The 14,040-nt window shown below is 42.0% G+C and overlaps 1 protein-coding gene across 2 annotated transcripts in view; it reads right to left on the reverse strand.

Moving 5' to 3' along the window:
* Positions 1-14,040, reverse strand: part of CCZ1 (CCZ1 homolog, vacuolar protein trafficking and biogenesis associated) — a 1,119,178-nt gene that overhangs the window by 98,241 nt on the left and 1,006,897 nt on the right. For both annotated transcript variants that reach the window (XM_044089701.1, XM_044089702.1), the window contains one exon: positions 524-682. In XM_044089701.1, coding sequence (XP_043945636.1) covers positions 524-682 — 159 coding nt within the window. The remainder of the gene's footprint in view (positions 1-523; positions 683-14,040) is intronic.

The raw sequence follows: 14,040 nt of genomic DNA on the forward strand, positions 1-14,040 counted from the left end.
ACTAATTTAAATAGGCCTGTGACACTGTGACTGCCATTCATAGGATCATAGCAGGTTACTGGCTCTGAGGCCCTAGTAAGCCTAGCCAAGAGTTTAGCCTATGTTTAGAAAAGTCAGCACTCAAAGCCCCTGTCCAGCAGGGACACAGGAGGTGGAATCCCAGGGGTGAATTTTCTGTTTCCCATCCAGGTTGCACTTATGAGGTACTCTGCTTGACGTGGAGAGGGAGTCTATGCCACACATGGGGAGTCTCTGGTACACAAATCTGTCCCGCCAACAAGTCCTATTGATATCACAGACCAGGATGAGGTCATGTGTATGGGTTGCTTGAGTGGAGCTTAACTTGTGGATATGCAGCAGTCCCATCAAGGCGGGGTCTGAGATTGCTTTATATGCTAAACAGAGGTCACCCCTGAGGAATCTGCATGAAAGTGAGTTAATTCATTCAAAGAAGCCTATGATACTGAGACTGAAGCAATGCAAAACTTATTTCATACTGTTGAAAACATACAATCTCTCTTACCTTGCAAAATCACTGTTAATGTCACCAAGAATTTTCAATAAGTCTGGTGCTATAGACGTCAATGACAAGCTTGGCGTTTTCCGCATATGTATCGTGCTTTTCTCAGCCAAGTTCATATGGTTAAAATAAATAAACTTAAACTGAGGCTCTTTTTCAGGTCTAAAATAAAGTAAAAAAAATCATGAAGTTTGAACAGTGAGCATTACCAAATACATGTAGTGAACTATAACTACAAAATTATCTTCTCAGTTTGCTTTTGGGTAACATACTTTCAGTTTTAATTTAAATATTGCACATTTATTCAGAACTTTATTTTGACATTAGTATAAATATCTATTTTAATTGTGACCCATTAACATTTTGTTATGACGATATAAAATACGAAAACATGCATATGCCCACATGAAGGTGCACCTATAGTAAAGTGAAAATACTGAAGTGCTACATTTAGCTTTACTCACATGACCTTCAATTTCCAAGCCCCCACTTTTTTTTCCTGTTAGTTTTTCTCTGCACACTTTTAAACTCTTATGTAAATCTACATTTAAAACATACAGTAATGGCTATAGAGACCCAATCATGCTCTGTGTGTCCTGGTGTCATCTACCTCCTTCACTTACTATCCATACCCATACCATTCACTCTTCTACCTCACTTTAACACTTGTTACCTATGCAAACATTATCCACCTCTTACATTCCTTTCAACACTTGCTACCCATGCCCACAGCATCCATCCATACTCCTATCCTCTTTAGGTTAACATCCGTTGAAAATGCATTGTGCTTATGCCACAACCCAGTCTCTCTGGTCTTCTAGTGGGCAAATTCTCAGTGTTCCAAGTGTGTTCTCATACCCTCACAGTCCCACAGTAAACCTTAAGTGTCTTTGATAAGGCTCTCCAAAACGAAATAATCCATTGCGAATGGAATCTTACCACCATTCAGTTTAACAAAAAACTATTGTCTGCATTTCTGCAATCCACTTCACTGGCAGTTTTCTGCAATTCTGCTGGCCTCTGGTATGGCCTTCCTAAATAGCTCACCAAAATTTTAACAATGCAGGGGAGGTTAGTCTTCTGTTTATCTGAGAGGTACTGCCTCACACATTTTCTCTTGATTCTCTGTGTCAAAGTGCGTAAATGTGCAGTCTCTGATGCTAAACTCCAACTGCCACGTATCTCATAAGCTATACCAGGTCACACTTAAAATTGTTTCCATCAATTCATGATCATCACTCTACCAATGCTGTTGTAAACAAAGAACAAGTTAATTTTTCTTCTTAAGGAGTGCTGAACAGCTACCTCCCTTGCTTATTTACCACATCACTTTGGTGTTGCCTCTAATCACCTGAAAAGGTCTAGGGGCCGTAGGCAATGAAGAGATTTTAGGGCATTGATCAAAGCCAACACATCTCAAACCTTGCACCTTTACCCCTACAGAAACTGCCCTCCAGGTTTAATATGAGTCATATGTAGTTACAGATTGGCTTGGAGGTACAGGAGAAAAAGGGAGAACTGCATTTGATTTTATCTGCTGTCTCCACCAGTTTCTTTATGACAAAACTCAAAATTGGAATCAAATTCCAGAGGATGCAAACGTAGGGTTCTTAGGAACCAATGAATCTTTCTTGTGTGTGACCTGGCAGGAGAAATCATGAAAATCATAGAAAACAAGAACCCTCTGATTTGATTACCTGAGGCGCACAATATATTAAGGATTTCAAAGATGTTTTAGTCTCTGATGAAGGGAGATCACTAATTACCTTTCTCATATTATCAGACAAAGCTAGAAGAAAACTTGACATGCGAGCCTAACAATTCACTATTTTGAAGGCTAAAGTAGAAGAATAAACTTTCATCCCAAATGTATCAAACATTTTCCCATCTTTGTCAGAATGAATATGGTAGGCTGCCGACATTTGACAGAAGATGGTTTTGGCAAACTGCAAAGTCTGATCTGGAGTTTGAAAACAGAGATTTGTGGGTCTGGAACTTCTTGAGGGCAGGAGGTTGATTTCAGGCAAAAGTACAGTTTTGTACCTACCATAAATGTAGATGTTCGAGTGCTAATACAGCTGCAGTAATCACAGATGGGTTCTCTGCCGTCAGCCCTTTCTCATCTTCCATCAGGACAGGGTTTCCCTACGAACCAACCCGTCATTTATGCCTAAGGTAGTATCCAGGGTAGCTTTAAATCAGGCCATACACTTACCTACCTTTTACCCCAATCCTCAAAACAAAGGGGAAAGGCTGCTACATTCCTTAGACATCCATAGACAGCTACGTTACTATTTGGACAGAACAAAGCCTTTCAGGAAATCAGAACAACTCTTTGTGTCCTATGCTGTAGGAGCTCAAGGGAAGCCAATTTCCAAACAGACAATTTCAAAATGGATAGGCCACTGCATACGGTTTTGTTACTCCTTTCATGGCAAATCTGTTCCTACAGGCATCAGATCACACTCCACAAGGGCCACAGCTACCTCTACAGCCTTCCTCAGAGGAGTCCCTACCAAAGATATTTTGGAGGCAGCCACTTGGAGTTCTGTGCATACCTTCACAAAACACTACCACCTGCCTTTATACTCCAAAACTAGAGCAGGCTTTGTGTTGCAGGGCATTCTGGCTCTTCCCAGTTCCACCTAGTGCCTACCACCCTGTGCGTAGCTTTGGGATTCTACCCATCTGTGATTACTGCAGCTGTATGCACGATGAACATAGTACAGTTTTGTACCTACCATAAATGTAGATGTTCGAGTGCTAATACAGCTGCAGTACAGGTTTCCCTCCCTCCTTCCCCTCTTGGTAAAGGCCTAAGTGGCTAACACCTCCTCATACAACCTGATTGGGTTATCCTTCTATGGTGTATTTGCTTGCAACTACTGATTTTTGATTATATTGCATTGCATGATTATATATATAATTTATGTATTGCCTTCCTTCTGGGGGCACCTGACATCTGGGGCAAGAAAGACTGAAGAAAATGTCGTCGGATGTGTCTTATATACCCCTGTCGCACTGACGTCAGGAAAGAAGGCGACAGCAACCGGCGCCGGACCTAGACTTTGGAATTCGGCCGACCGAGGACCCGCCTGACGGCAGATAACCCATCTGTGATTACTGCAGCTGTATGCATGATGAACATCTGCTGGCTGAGGAAAATCCCCCTGTAATAAGTCATAATATCTCTGCTTGGAATCTGAAATTTCTTTTTGATCCCACTGAAAAAAAAAGAAAAACTCTTTTCTGATACAATACACAGAATGAAAAATATAACATTTTTTTTTTGGGGGGGGGGGGTGGTGTCTGAAGAAAAACTGGTGAAATAGAATCCAAATCTAATTCCTGTCCCTCAGACTGAGGATCAGAATCTGAGAGAGAGGAAAATACTTTTTCTTTTAAAATTCTGGTAAGAGGTAGAATTTAAAGAGCCAGTCTTCACTGTCCACCCCATGTGAAACAGGAGAATAAAATGCTTGACTTTCTTGGGAGACCCCTAGCAAAAGACCAACTCAAGGATGGGTCCCTTGCCTTGGAATTACGCAACCTGCTCTCTCCTTTAACACTGACAAGTCTGGTTCTCCCTTGCCTAAAGAGGACAGCTGAACAAATGTAGAGAACAGAATCCCTATACCAATGTTACAATCATAGAAAAAGAAGGCAGTGGTGGTGTAGTTCTCTGAGAACTTTGTAATACTTTTGCCACAGAACTTTTATGAAAGGCCCCGTTTAATGTGGTAAAGCACACCTCCACAACTATGGCTGCAATCATCAGAAAAAAGGAAAACAGAATTTTATACAACTCAGAGAATATTTAACAAGATCCCTTTGAATGAAGGCACACACTCCACATACAAAGGTCACAACAACACAGAAAAGGAGAGCTGTCTTGTAATTTGTTGTGAGCTTAAGACTGCTCTGACCACAACATATTTAATCAAGTATGCAGACAGTTTCTAGGATTCTAGTGCTGAGCAGCACTATACTATTTGCCAGATTAGAATTTTTGTTTATTAAATTTGTAGACCGAGTAGATGGACACTGCCTAAAAGAGGCACTGTGGAGGTTGAAAATTTCTTAGCCAGTATGTGAAAGCCCTGATGAGATATGTACAGGCCATCCTTGGTTACGCAGGTTAAACTATTTCCCATTTCCTTCAAGGCTGACACATGCTGAATCAAAAAAAATGACACCAAAATTAAGCTAATTATTAAAGTCAGTCATCTCTTGCTTACACTGTGGCTGTATTCTCAATGAAGGTAGGATTATTACTCAAGACCCGTTCCTTTACAGCCTTAGAGACAAGCTCCATCATGACACTCTTCATATAGACTAGGGCACTGGGGTGCAAGTCATTTACACCCACAGTAACTGTGACTATGTCATACTCGTTCTCAGGGTGAAGGGTATCGACTGTTCTGATAACATGGTGGAGCAGCTGACTGTTAACTCTTTTGCAAAGTCTTGTGAATGGTGCAGCACTGCACCAAACCATGGAGTCACCTACAACAAATACATTAACAACTGTGAATCAACTTGCACTTGATGAGGATATGAGACTGTTCAGCAGTCCCCCAAGCTCTCCATAACACTACAGCTAATACCACTGCATACACCTAAAGTTTATACCCCCTCTTAACAATTGCATATAGACTCATGCAAATGTTTGACATAAAAAACACCAAGTTTAGAAATAAACACCTGTAGTATAACTCAACAATAAAACTATAAAAAGGAAAACCTTCACAGCCCTAAAGAGCAGAACAAAAAATGTCACGATAAAATAAACTTCAAAAGGTTTAACAAAGAACTCATGAGAAAGGTCATATCTTGCAGAGTTAATTATGAACTAATATTGGCATGTCAGCAAAGGATAACCACAAGACATTCCTTAATTATGCAAAGAACCTCAGAAATATTGCTCAACATTGCAATAAGATTCTTCTAACTGCACTCCCAACATCTTTGCAGAAAAGTTCAATTTTAACTTTTCCACTCTGTTGCCTCCAAACCTCATAATTCAAAATATCCAGTACATCAATTCCCTCTGATAATTACCTCTGAAAAGAAACCAGAAGTGCTCCTTTTTAAACTTGTGACATAGACAAATTTACATTTATACAAAAGTAATCAAACTGTATTAACAAATTAACATTTACAAATACTATACTTCACATATATTGCTACATGTTCCTTAAGATCAAAAACACCAGCTGTATGGGTCCAGCCTCTCCACTGTGTGTGTGCAAAATATATATTTTATATATATATATATATATATATATATATATATATATATATATATATATATATATATATATATATATATACGCACAGCGGAACTCCGGTCTGCTAATGATTGGCAGTTGATTTTTACGTACCGGCTTACCAGGCCTGACGCACAACCTTCAACGAAGGTACGCCCATTCACGCACGTCTCCATGCAGAAGATGCTCTAGCTGAGAATCAAACCAGACAGCTCTTACTGTGAGGCGACAATGCTACAGCAGCAGCACCACCGCGTATATATATCTACATATATATAGATATATGTATGTATATGTATATATATATATATATATATATATATATATATATATATATATATATATATATATATCCTGCAGAATAAATGTAGTAGCTCCCGCTACCACAGAGGCCCCACCACCACAGACCTGGCAACTACAGACATATCAGCTTCACAAGCAGCATTTGCAATATGATGGAATGTATCAAAAAACATCATAAATTAGAAAGAAACGTTGTTTAAAATCTTACCATAACCATAGATGTCCTTCTCTTACATGTTACAGTATTCATCACATATGGGTTTTCTCCTCTTGCAACTCAAACGTCCGGCCAGTATACAAACGTTTTCATTCACTGTATAGTGCATGGAATGTCTGACATGGTTACCACAACGTGGGCCATAAAAGTGACGTCTGCACACACCAGCCCTCAGAACTGTAAGCCCCAGTTGAAACCAGTCCTAGCAAGGGTAATGCCGGCCATGTGCCATCCAGAAAGGGAACTGCTGCATAACAGGAGGGGTAGGTGGGTGGGAAGGAATACTGCAACATGGAAGAGAAGGACATCTATGGTTATGGTAAGATTTTACACAACTTTTCTATGTCCCTCTGTTCCCATGTTGCAGTATTTATCACATATGGGTGAGTGCAAAAACTCACTGTGAGGAAGGAGGTGCTGGTCTAGAGGTGGTCTCGAGGAATCCATGAAGGCTAGCCCTGGCAAAGCCCACCCTGACTCTGGAAATATGGTCTAAATTGTAGTGTTTGGTGAAGGTGTGCACTGATGATCAAGTGGCTGCTTCAAGAATGGTAGCGGTGTTCAAACCTCTGAAGAAAGCTTCTGAGGAGGCCACAGCTCTGGTGGAGTGTGCTTTAACAGTACCCTGCAGGGATATCCCATGGGACTGGTAGCAGAAGGTGATAGCTTTGGAAATCGAGGTTGAAATACTTTGTTTGGTTACGGTCTTCCCTAGGGTCCTGGGATGGAAGGGTACAAAGAGCTGGTCAGCCTGCCTGATGGATTTGGTTTTCTGCAGGTAAAATCTGAGTCGTCTGTGCACATCCAGGTAATGGAGTACTTTCTCTCTCACTGTCCCCTGTGGGTTAGGTAGAAAGGTGGAAGGCCTGATTTAGGGAAAGATCATTCACTACCTCGGGCATGATGGAAGGGTTGGTTCTAAGAGTAACCCTGTCAGTGTGGAATACCAGGAAAGGTGGAACCGCCATGAGGGCTTGTAACTCTGGGACTCTTCTGGCTGAGGTCAAGGCCACAAGCAACACAGTTTTCTATATACAGTGTTTTAGGGAAGCTTTGTCTGCTGGCTCAAAAGGAGGAAGCATAAGCTTTCCCAAAACATAGTTGAGATCCCATGGGGGTGGAGGTGGCTTCCTGGGGGGGTTCTCAGGTGAAGGATCCCTTTAAGGAATAACTTGGCTGGTAGTCTGGACACCAGGGGGGGGGGATCCAGAGGAAGGCATGCTGAAATGGCAGACAAGTGAGCTTTAAAGGAAAAGTAGGGCAAACCGGACTGCAATAGTTTACAAAGGTAAAACAAAATTAGAGGGGTCTTGCTAACAAGCGGGTCCAACTGTCATTTGAGACACCATATAGAAAATCTCTTCCACTTACAAAGGTTAAGATTTTCTCATATTTGGTTTCCTGGCCTCCTGCGGGACAGTGAGCATGTCCTCATTGTAAAGGTGTCTGAAGGGGATCAGAATCCTATCAGCCACAGGCTGAGATGCAGCATCTGCCACTGTGAGTGGATTTGGGATCCCTTGTGCTGTATGTGAAGATGCACTCTTAGGGGTAACTTGTGGTGATTGCCTTGGATAGTTGTAGTAGTAGGGGGAACCAATGCTGTCTTGGCCAGTAGGGAGTCACCAGCAATATTTTTGGTCTGTCCTGCTGAATCTTCAGCAGGACCTTCTGTACAAGTGGGAAGGGGGGAATGCATAGATAAACTTCCCTTCCAAGAGACTGCGAAGGTATCTGTTGCCATTGCCTGAGAGTGTGGAAGCCTGGTGCAGAAGTAAGGAAGTTGCCTGTTGATGGAGGACGCAAACAGGTTTACCTGAGGTGTACCCCACTGGTGGACCAGGTCAAGGTAAACATCTCTGTACAGCATCCATTCGTGGTTGTTTGTGATGGATCTGCTGAGATAGTCTGCCTGGGCATTCTGCAGTGAAGGAATGTAGACTGCCTGCAGGGTAACTCCCTGGGAGGTGGCCAGTTCCCACACTAGGAGAGCTAGTCTGCAAAGTAAGATCTGCCCCCCCCCCCCCATTTGTTGAGATACTACAGCACTGTGGTATTGTCTGAAAAATTGCCCTAATTTCTCGGATATTGTGTTCTTTTTTGTTTGGCTTTGGTCACAGTCCTTGCACTTTCAGATGTCCCAGAGTTGCTCCCCACCCCAAGTCTGAAGCATCTGGGTGCATGATCTGTTTGGGTTGGGGTGGTTGGAGGGGAAGATCTAGGTTGAGGTTCACTTGCTTCAATCACCACTGGATTTCTAGTGTAAGACAGGGCAGACGGGGAAATACTGTACTCCAAGGGGTGTGAGTGCTGGGTCCAGGCTGACCTTCGGTACCACTGCAACTTTTCTCCCATGGAGTCTTGCTAATGGTAACATGGGGATAGTGGCTGCCATGTAGTCCAGGAACCTGACGTACTGCCTTGCTATCAATTCTGTTATTTGAAGGACCATTAGTAGGTGTTCTGTCAAGCTTTCCTCCTTTTGTTGGGGGAAGGTAGGCTCTCCTAATGTCTGCGCGAATCGTGTACCCCAGAAAGACAATGTTTTGAGAAGGTTCTAGATGGGATTTTGGGAAGATGATCTGAAATCCCAGGGGCTGTAAGAGGGAAGTGGCAAGAAGTATGTGTTCCTGGATGGTCTCCTTGCAGTCTGCCTGTACAAGCAGGTTATCCAGAAAGGCAAATATCTGGATTCCTTTTGTTCTGCAAAAGGCAATAACTGGAGCCAGACATTTGATGAATACCCTGGGTGCAGTGGAGAGCCCAAACAGCAAAGTAGAGAAATGAAAATGAGAAGGGCCCACGGAAAACCTCAGATATTTCCTGAAACTGGGCTTGATGGGGATGTGAAGATAGGCATCCTTTATATCCAAGGTGGCCCTGAATCCTTGGGGAAGTAGTAGTGGGAAAAGACCTAGTAAGGTCAACATCCTGAAAGTAGGAATGTGAAGGAAGAAGTTGAGAAGGGAGAGATCCAGGATTGGTCTCCAAGGGTAGTCTTTTCTTCAGACTAGTAAAATCCTGGAATAGAAACCTTTCCCTTTTGCAGCCAGTGGTACCGTTTCGCTGGTGCCTTGATCCAGCAAGGTTTCTAGTACTGGCTGCAATAGGTGTAGCTGTTGTTCTGGAGGTTGTGGTATACCCTTTCGCTTGGGGGGGCATAAGCCAGGTCATAAAATACCCGTTTTAAATGACTAAAAGAATCCATTTGTCTGATGTGATGGATGCCCACACAGGAAGACAGTGAGAGAGAAGAACTGATAGAGGGAGAGAAGGAGGGGTGGGGTTTCAGGTTTCAGAGATGGCAGGTAGTCAAATTCTACCTGCTCTGTCTTGAAAGGGTGGCCTCTGGCTAGAGGAACGGGAAGCTCTAGCAGGACTGGGTTGCTTCCTGGTTGTTTAGTGGGAGCAGCAGGATGGGAGTGCTTTCTAATAAACTGAGTTTTAGCAGGGTACTTCCTTTGGAATTTTGGGATGGTGGAGACTAGCAGGTGTTTTAAATCCTGCATCTCTTTCCCCTTTTTCTGTAGTGACTTAAATAAATCAGCCAGTTTAGTACCGAACAAAGCTGTGTTTCCAGAGAGGTATCAATCAGCTTTGCCATAAAGTCATCTGGAATGGGCTGGAGACATAGCCATGAATATCTTCTCAAGGCAGATGCTGATGCTGCTGAGGCTTCAGCAGCTTCATGACTGCAATTTATGGAGTGCCTGGTGACTTGAAAGGAGAGAGTCAGAAGGGAAGACAGTGAAGCTTTGACAGCAAAATCTGGTGTATCAGACAATTCCTTGGAAGCTTTCTCCAGGAGAGATGAGACATATTTAGCCATATGTGTCTGGTAGTTTGCAGTGCTGAAGGCCAAAGTAGCAGAAGTGTAAATGTTCTTACCCAGATGCTCCATGGTTTTGCTGTCTTTGTCAGCAGGGAGAATGGTGATGGTGGGCATTATCTGTGAATACGGAAATTGTAGCATGGTCTGCTGGAGGACACTTTACAAGATACTAGGCAGTTTCAGGGACTTTATAAAATCTATCAGGCCTGCGTGGAGCAGGGGAGGTTGTGAATCACGGTTCAAGGATGCTAAGGAGAAGGCATCCAGGAAGGCAGGCAGAATTGGAGGGACAGCCGTAGGGGTTGGGGAATCCATCTGAATGAGGTCATAATACCTTTTCCTGAACCTCACTCATTTCTGAGAATTCCCACTTAAAATGTTCTTTCATCTTGGCAATGGTTTCCTCAAAGGTCAAAACCTCAGCTGGGGAGTCAGGGTCAATGGATTCTTCCTCTGGGGAGCCATACCCCAAGAGAGAAGGAAGATGAGAGGTATAGGAGAGTGATTCCTCAGATGAAGAATCAGAAAAATCCTCTTCTTCCCTCATGGATGGGTCAGATGTTTGAGGCCTTGGGCTTAGAGTAGGAGGAGGCATCATAGAAGTCCCTGTAGTGGAAGGCCATAAGGCCATGAAGGCATTAGACAAACTTTGGCTGAAGGCCTGCCAATCAGGCATGCTTTCAGGAGAAGAGACCTGCTTCCTTTTTTCCTTTGTCTTCAGAGGCCTGGCAGGAATCTGAAGGGAGGAAGGCCTGAAATCAGGTGAATGTAAGGAACTGGAGGGATTCAAATGACCTACTGGAATCGCTGGTTCCTCCCCAGCATCGGAGACCACCGTTGGTAAAACCTCAATGCATTTGCCCTCCACACGTGATTGTGAGGCTTCCATGGAAGTACCCACTAAATCCGAAGTGGCAGAGATCGGATCCTCTACCAGGCCAACGTCGGCCACAGGAGGCAGCAGTAGAAGTAAGCTTGGTACATCAGCAGAACCCTCCGTACCTAAGGCTATTAGTTTTAGTTCTTGATTTTCTACATAGAGATTGAGAGCATGCAGACAGATGCACAAGGTTTTGGACACAAACACCTGACAAATGCAGCAGGCCTTGTACTCGTGCGACCAACCTAAAAAGAAGAGACACTGCTCGTGGGCGTCCTTGCGGGGTATCTGACAGCTGCAGTTACACTTGCCCTTTCTGGATGACATGAACAGGCATAAAATAAAATGACTGAAATTTTCCCCAACAGGGCACTTTTCTGATTTTGCATAATCAGATGGCCAGGATGGCAGGAACACCTGACATTCGACTGGTGGCTGAGAAGTTCTGAGGACTGGTGCATGCAGACGTCATTTTATGGCCAATGTTGTGCTAACCACATCAAACGTTCCACGCACCTACAGTGAATGAAAACTTTTGTATACTGGGCAGACGTTCGAGTAGCAAGTGGAGAAAATCCATATGTGATGAATACTGCAACATGGGAATAGGAGGACATTATAGGGACCCTACAATCCCTAAATCCTAACCGTTCTGGCTTTGTAAAATGTAGATTATCCTTACTAAACCAAAAAGACTTCTTTGAAAGAGTCAGTGAAGCACCACATGAGGGTAAACTCCATGCATATAGAAGCCTTCTGACACTATACCTTACTCTGGCTTCATTAAAAATAGGCAAGGTGGTCAAAGGTGAGGAATATCTTTTACCTAATCCAACATATTACTAAGGGAATCTCCTCTCCATCAAAAAAGATCACCATCTTCCTCTACCCATTGCTCATCAGGCCCATACTAGAACATAATATGCCCTTTCAAGTGTACCGTTTCACATACCTAATCCAACTTGGAAAAAAAAAACTTTGATAATGTACTTCCTGTGTTGTCCAGAGTTTCTTAAAGCCCTCTCCCTTTTTTCTCTGTTTCCTATAGACTATTGGATGATTAATGCTTGGTTTACAAAGCTGTAAATGACCCAGTCCTGCTTGAACTACTTCATAACCACAAAGCTGAGAGTAACACAAATATATGATCAAGGGACTTGAATCTGTATTGCAACATAAAAAGAACTTGTTGGAGATACAGATATTTCTCTCAATTTAATAATTCTCTATATCTGGAACAAACTACTACTTTCTGTAAAACAAAGCACACCCTCTCACTATCTTCAAACGCAACTTAAATGAATAGATGGGAAAATGCAAATTTACTCCATGCCTAGCTCCTCCGATCACTTACGGACAGAGGAAGTGAAGAACTGGGTTTACCAGTGGGGTGCAGTAGTTAGGCTACAAAAAGCTTAACTGGTCTACCTATAAAGTTGGAAAGAAGTAATACCCAATTAAAAGAACTCTCGCACCATTATCATAAGCAACAGTCTTCAGGACTTTTCATATTAAGCCCAATTTATAAGGTAGTCATACTTTCCAACTCTCATTTCCTTCCTTTACACCCCTAATTTTCACTTTTACCCTCTGGTGGCATTCATGTAAACCTGGTCCACAAAATAGTAGTATACTATTACTTATCTTTCCCTCAACCCATTACTGGACTCCACAGAGTACATTAAAATCACACATACCAGCTCATGATGCATCTGAAACAACTTCATTCAACTTCATACCGGACTTCCACATCATAATCCATGCACATCTGCTATCTCTTACAGATAGATAAAACCTCACACATTAGTTATTCTGAAACTGCACCTCGAAGCCTATAATATTTTAAGACAAAGGTGCAGGCATTGTTGTCATAATTGTCAAAGACAAACTAACATGCTATCTCCAACCCATATAACTACCAGAACAGGCTCTATTTTAATATCATGCACACTAAAATCAGGCAGCTTGTCATGAAATGCCAATATTTCTCTGAAATTCACCAAAAATCACTACTATAGAAACCCTCTCTTGGCTTGCAAATAATATTCCCAATGAATTAATAGTACTAGGAAACTTCAAAATACACTGAACAGTACATACTATACCTTCACCCACCACCACACTCTGTTAGTAGATCAACTCAATTAATACAAATCACTACAGGGACTGTCAAGGCATCAGGACAACACTTGCTTTTTAATGGACAATCTGCAAGACTCATTCAATTAATTCAATTTTTAAATGTCTGAAAATAATCTATTACTTACTTATTTATTTACATTTGTGAAATGGGTATGGTCAGCCAAGAAACCAACCCACCTTCAGCGGAGTTCAGTTGTGTGAAAAAGAAAACTTCTTGAAATAAAAACATTTCTGACATACTATGGACTAATACTAAAACAAATACTAAAAGCAAATGGAAAATATTTAGGAATTATTAGTACTCCACCCCAGACAAAGGAACAGCTATTAAACAATGGATAGTTACAGAAACGTTTTTAACTTGAGGCATAACTTACCACTGACCTGACTTGATATCACATGAATACTGTACAAACCTTTGAATACGGGGAGGAAATACCATCAAATGCAATTATAAATGGATGATTCTTACCATGAACTCCCCTTAAGAAATAACTACATATTATGCCACAAAGCAAATGATTTCAATCCATGTTCATCACAACCCTGAAATCTGTCAAATGGCAACCCCCATGGACACATTCTCAGTTCAGCATTGCAAGATTTCTCCATCATGTTCCTTTATATCTTTAGCAGCATGACACATAACAGGACTAAAAACGTTACAATAACATTATCCTCACTGGAGCAACCCACACATTTAACACTTAATGAAGAAATGAGACATGGAGGAAGTTTAGGTAGCCTAACCTTCTAACATACAAACTAAACTAAGAAAAGCTCTGTAAAAAAGTCAAATATTTCATCTTACCAGCAAGCAGCAAGTCATCTCTCTCAAAACAGCAAAAAAAAAAAAAAATTGTAATTCTGAGCAAC

Source organism: Protopterus annectens, chromosome 12.part0 (genome assembly GCF_019279795.1).
Source record: "Protopterus annectens isolate FY-2018-M chromosome 12.part0, PAN1.0, whole genome shotgun sequence".
Taxonomy (NCBI): Eukaryota; Metazoa; Chordata; order Ceratodontiformes; family Protopteridae; genus Protopterus; species Protopterus annectens.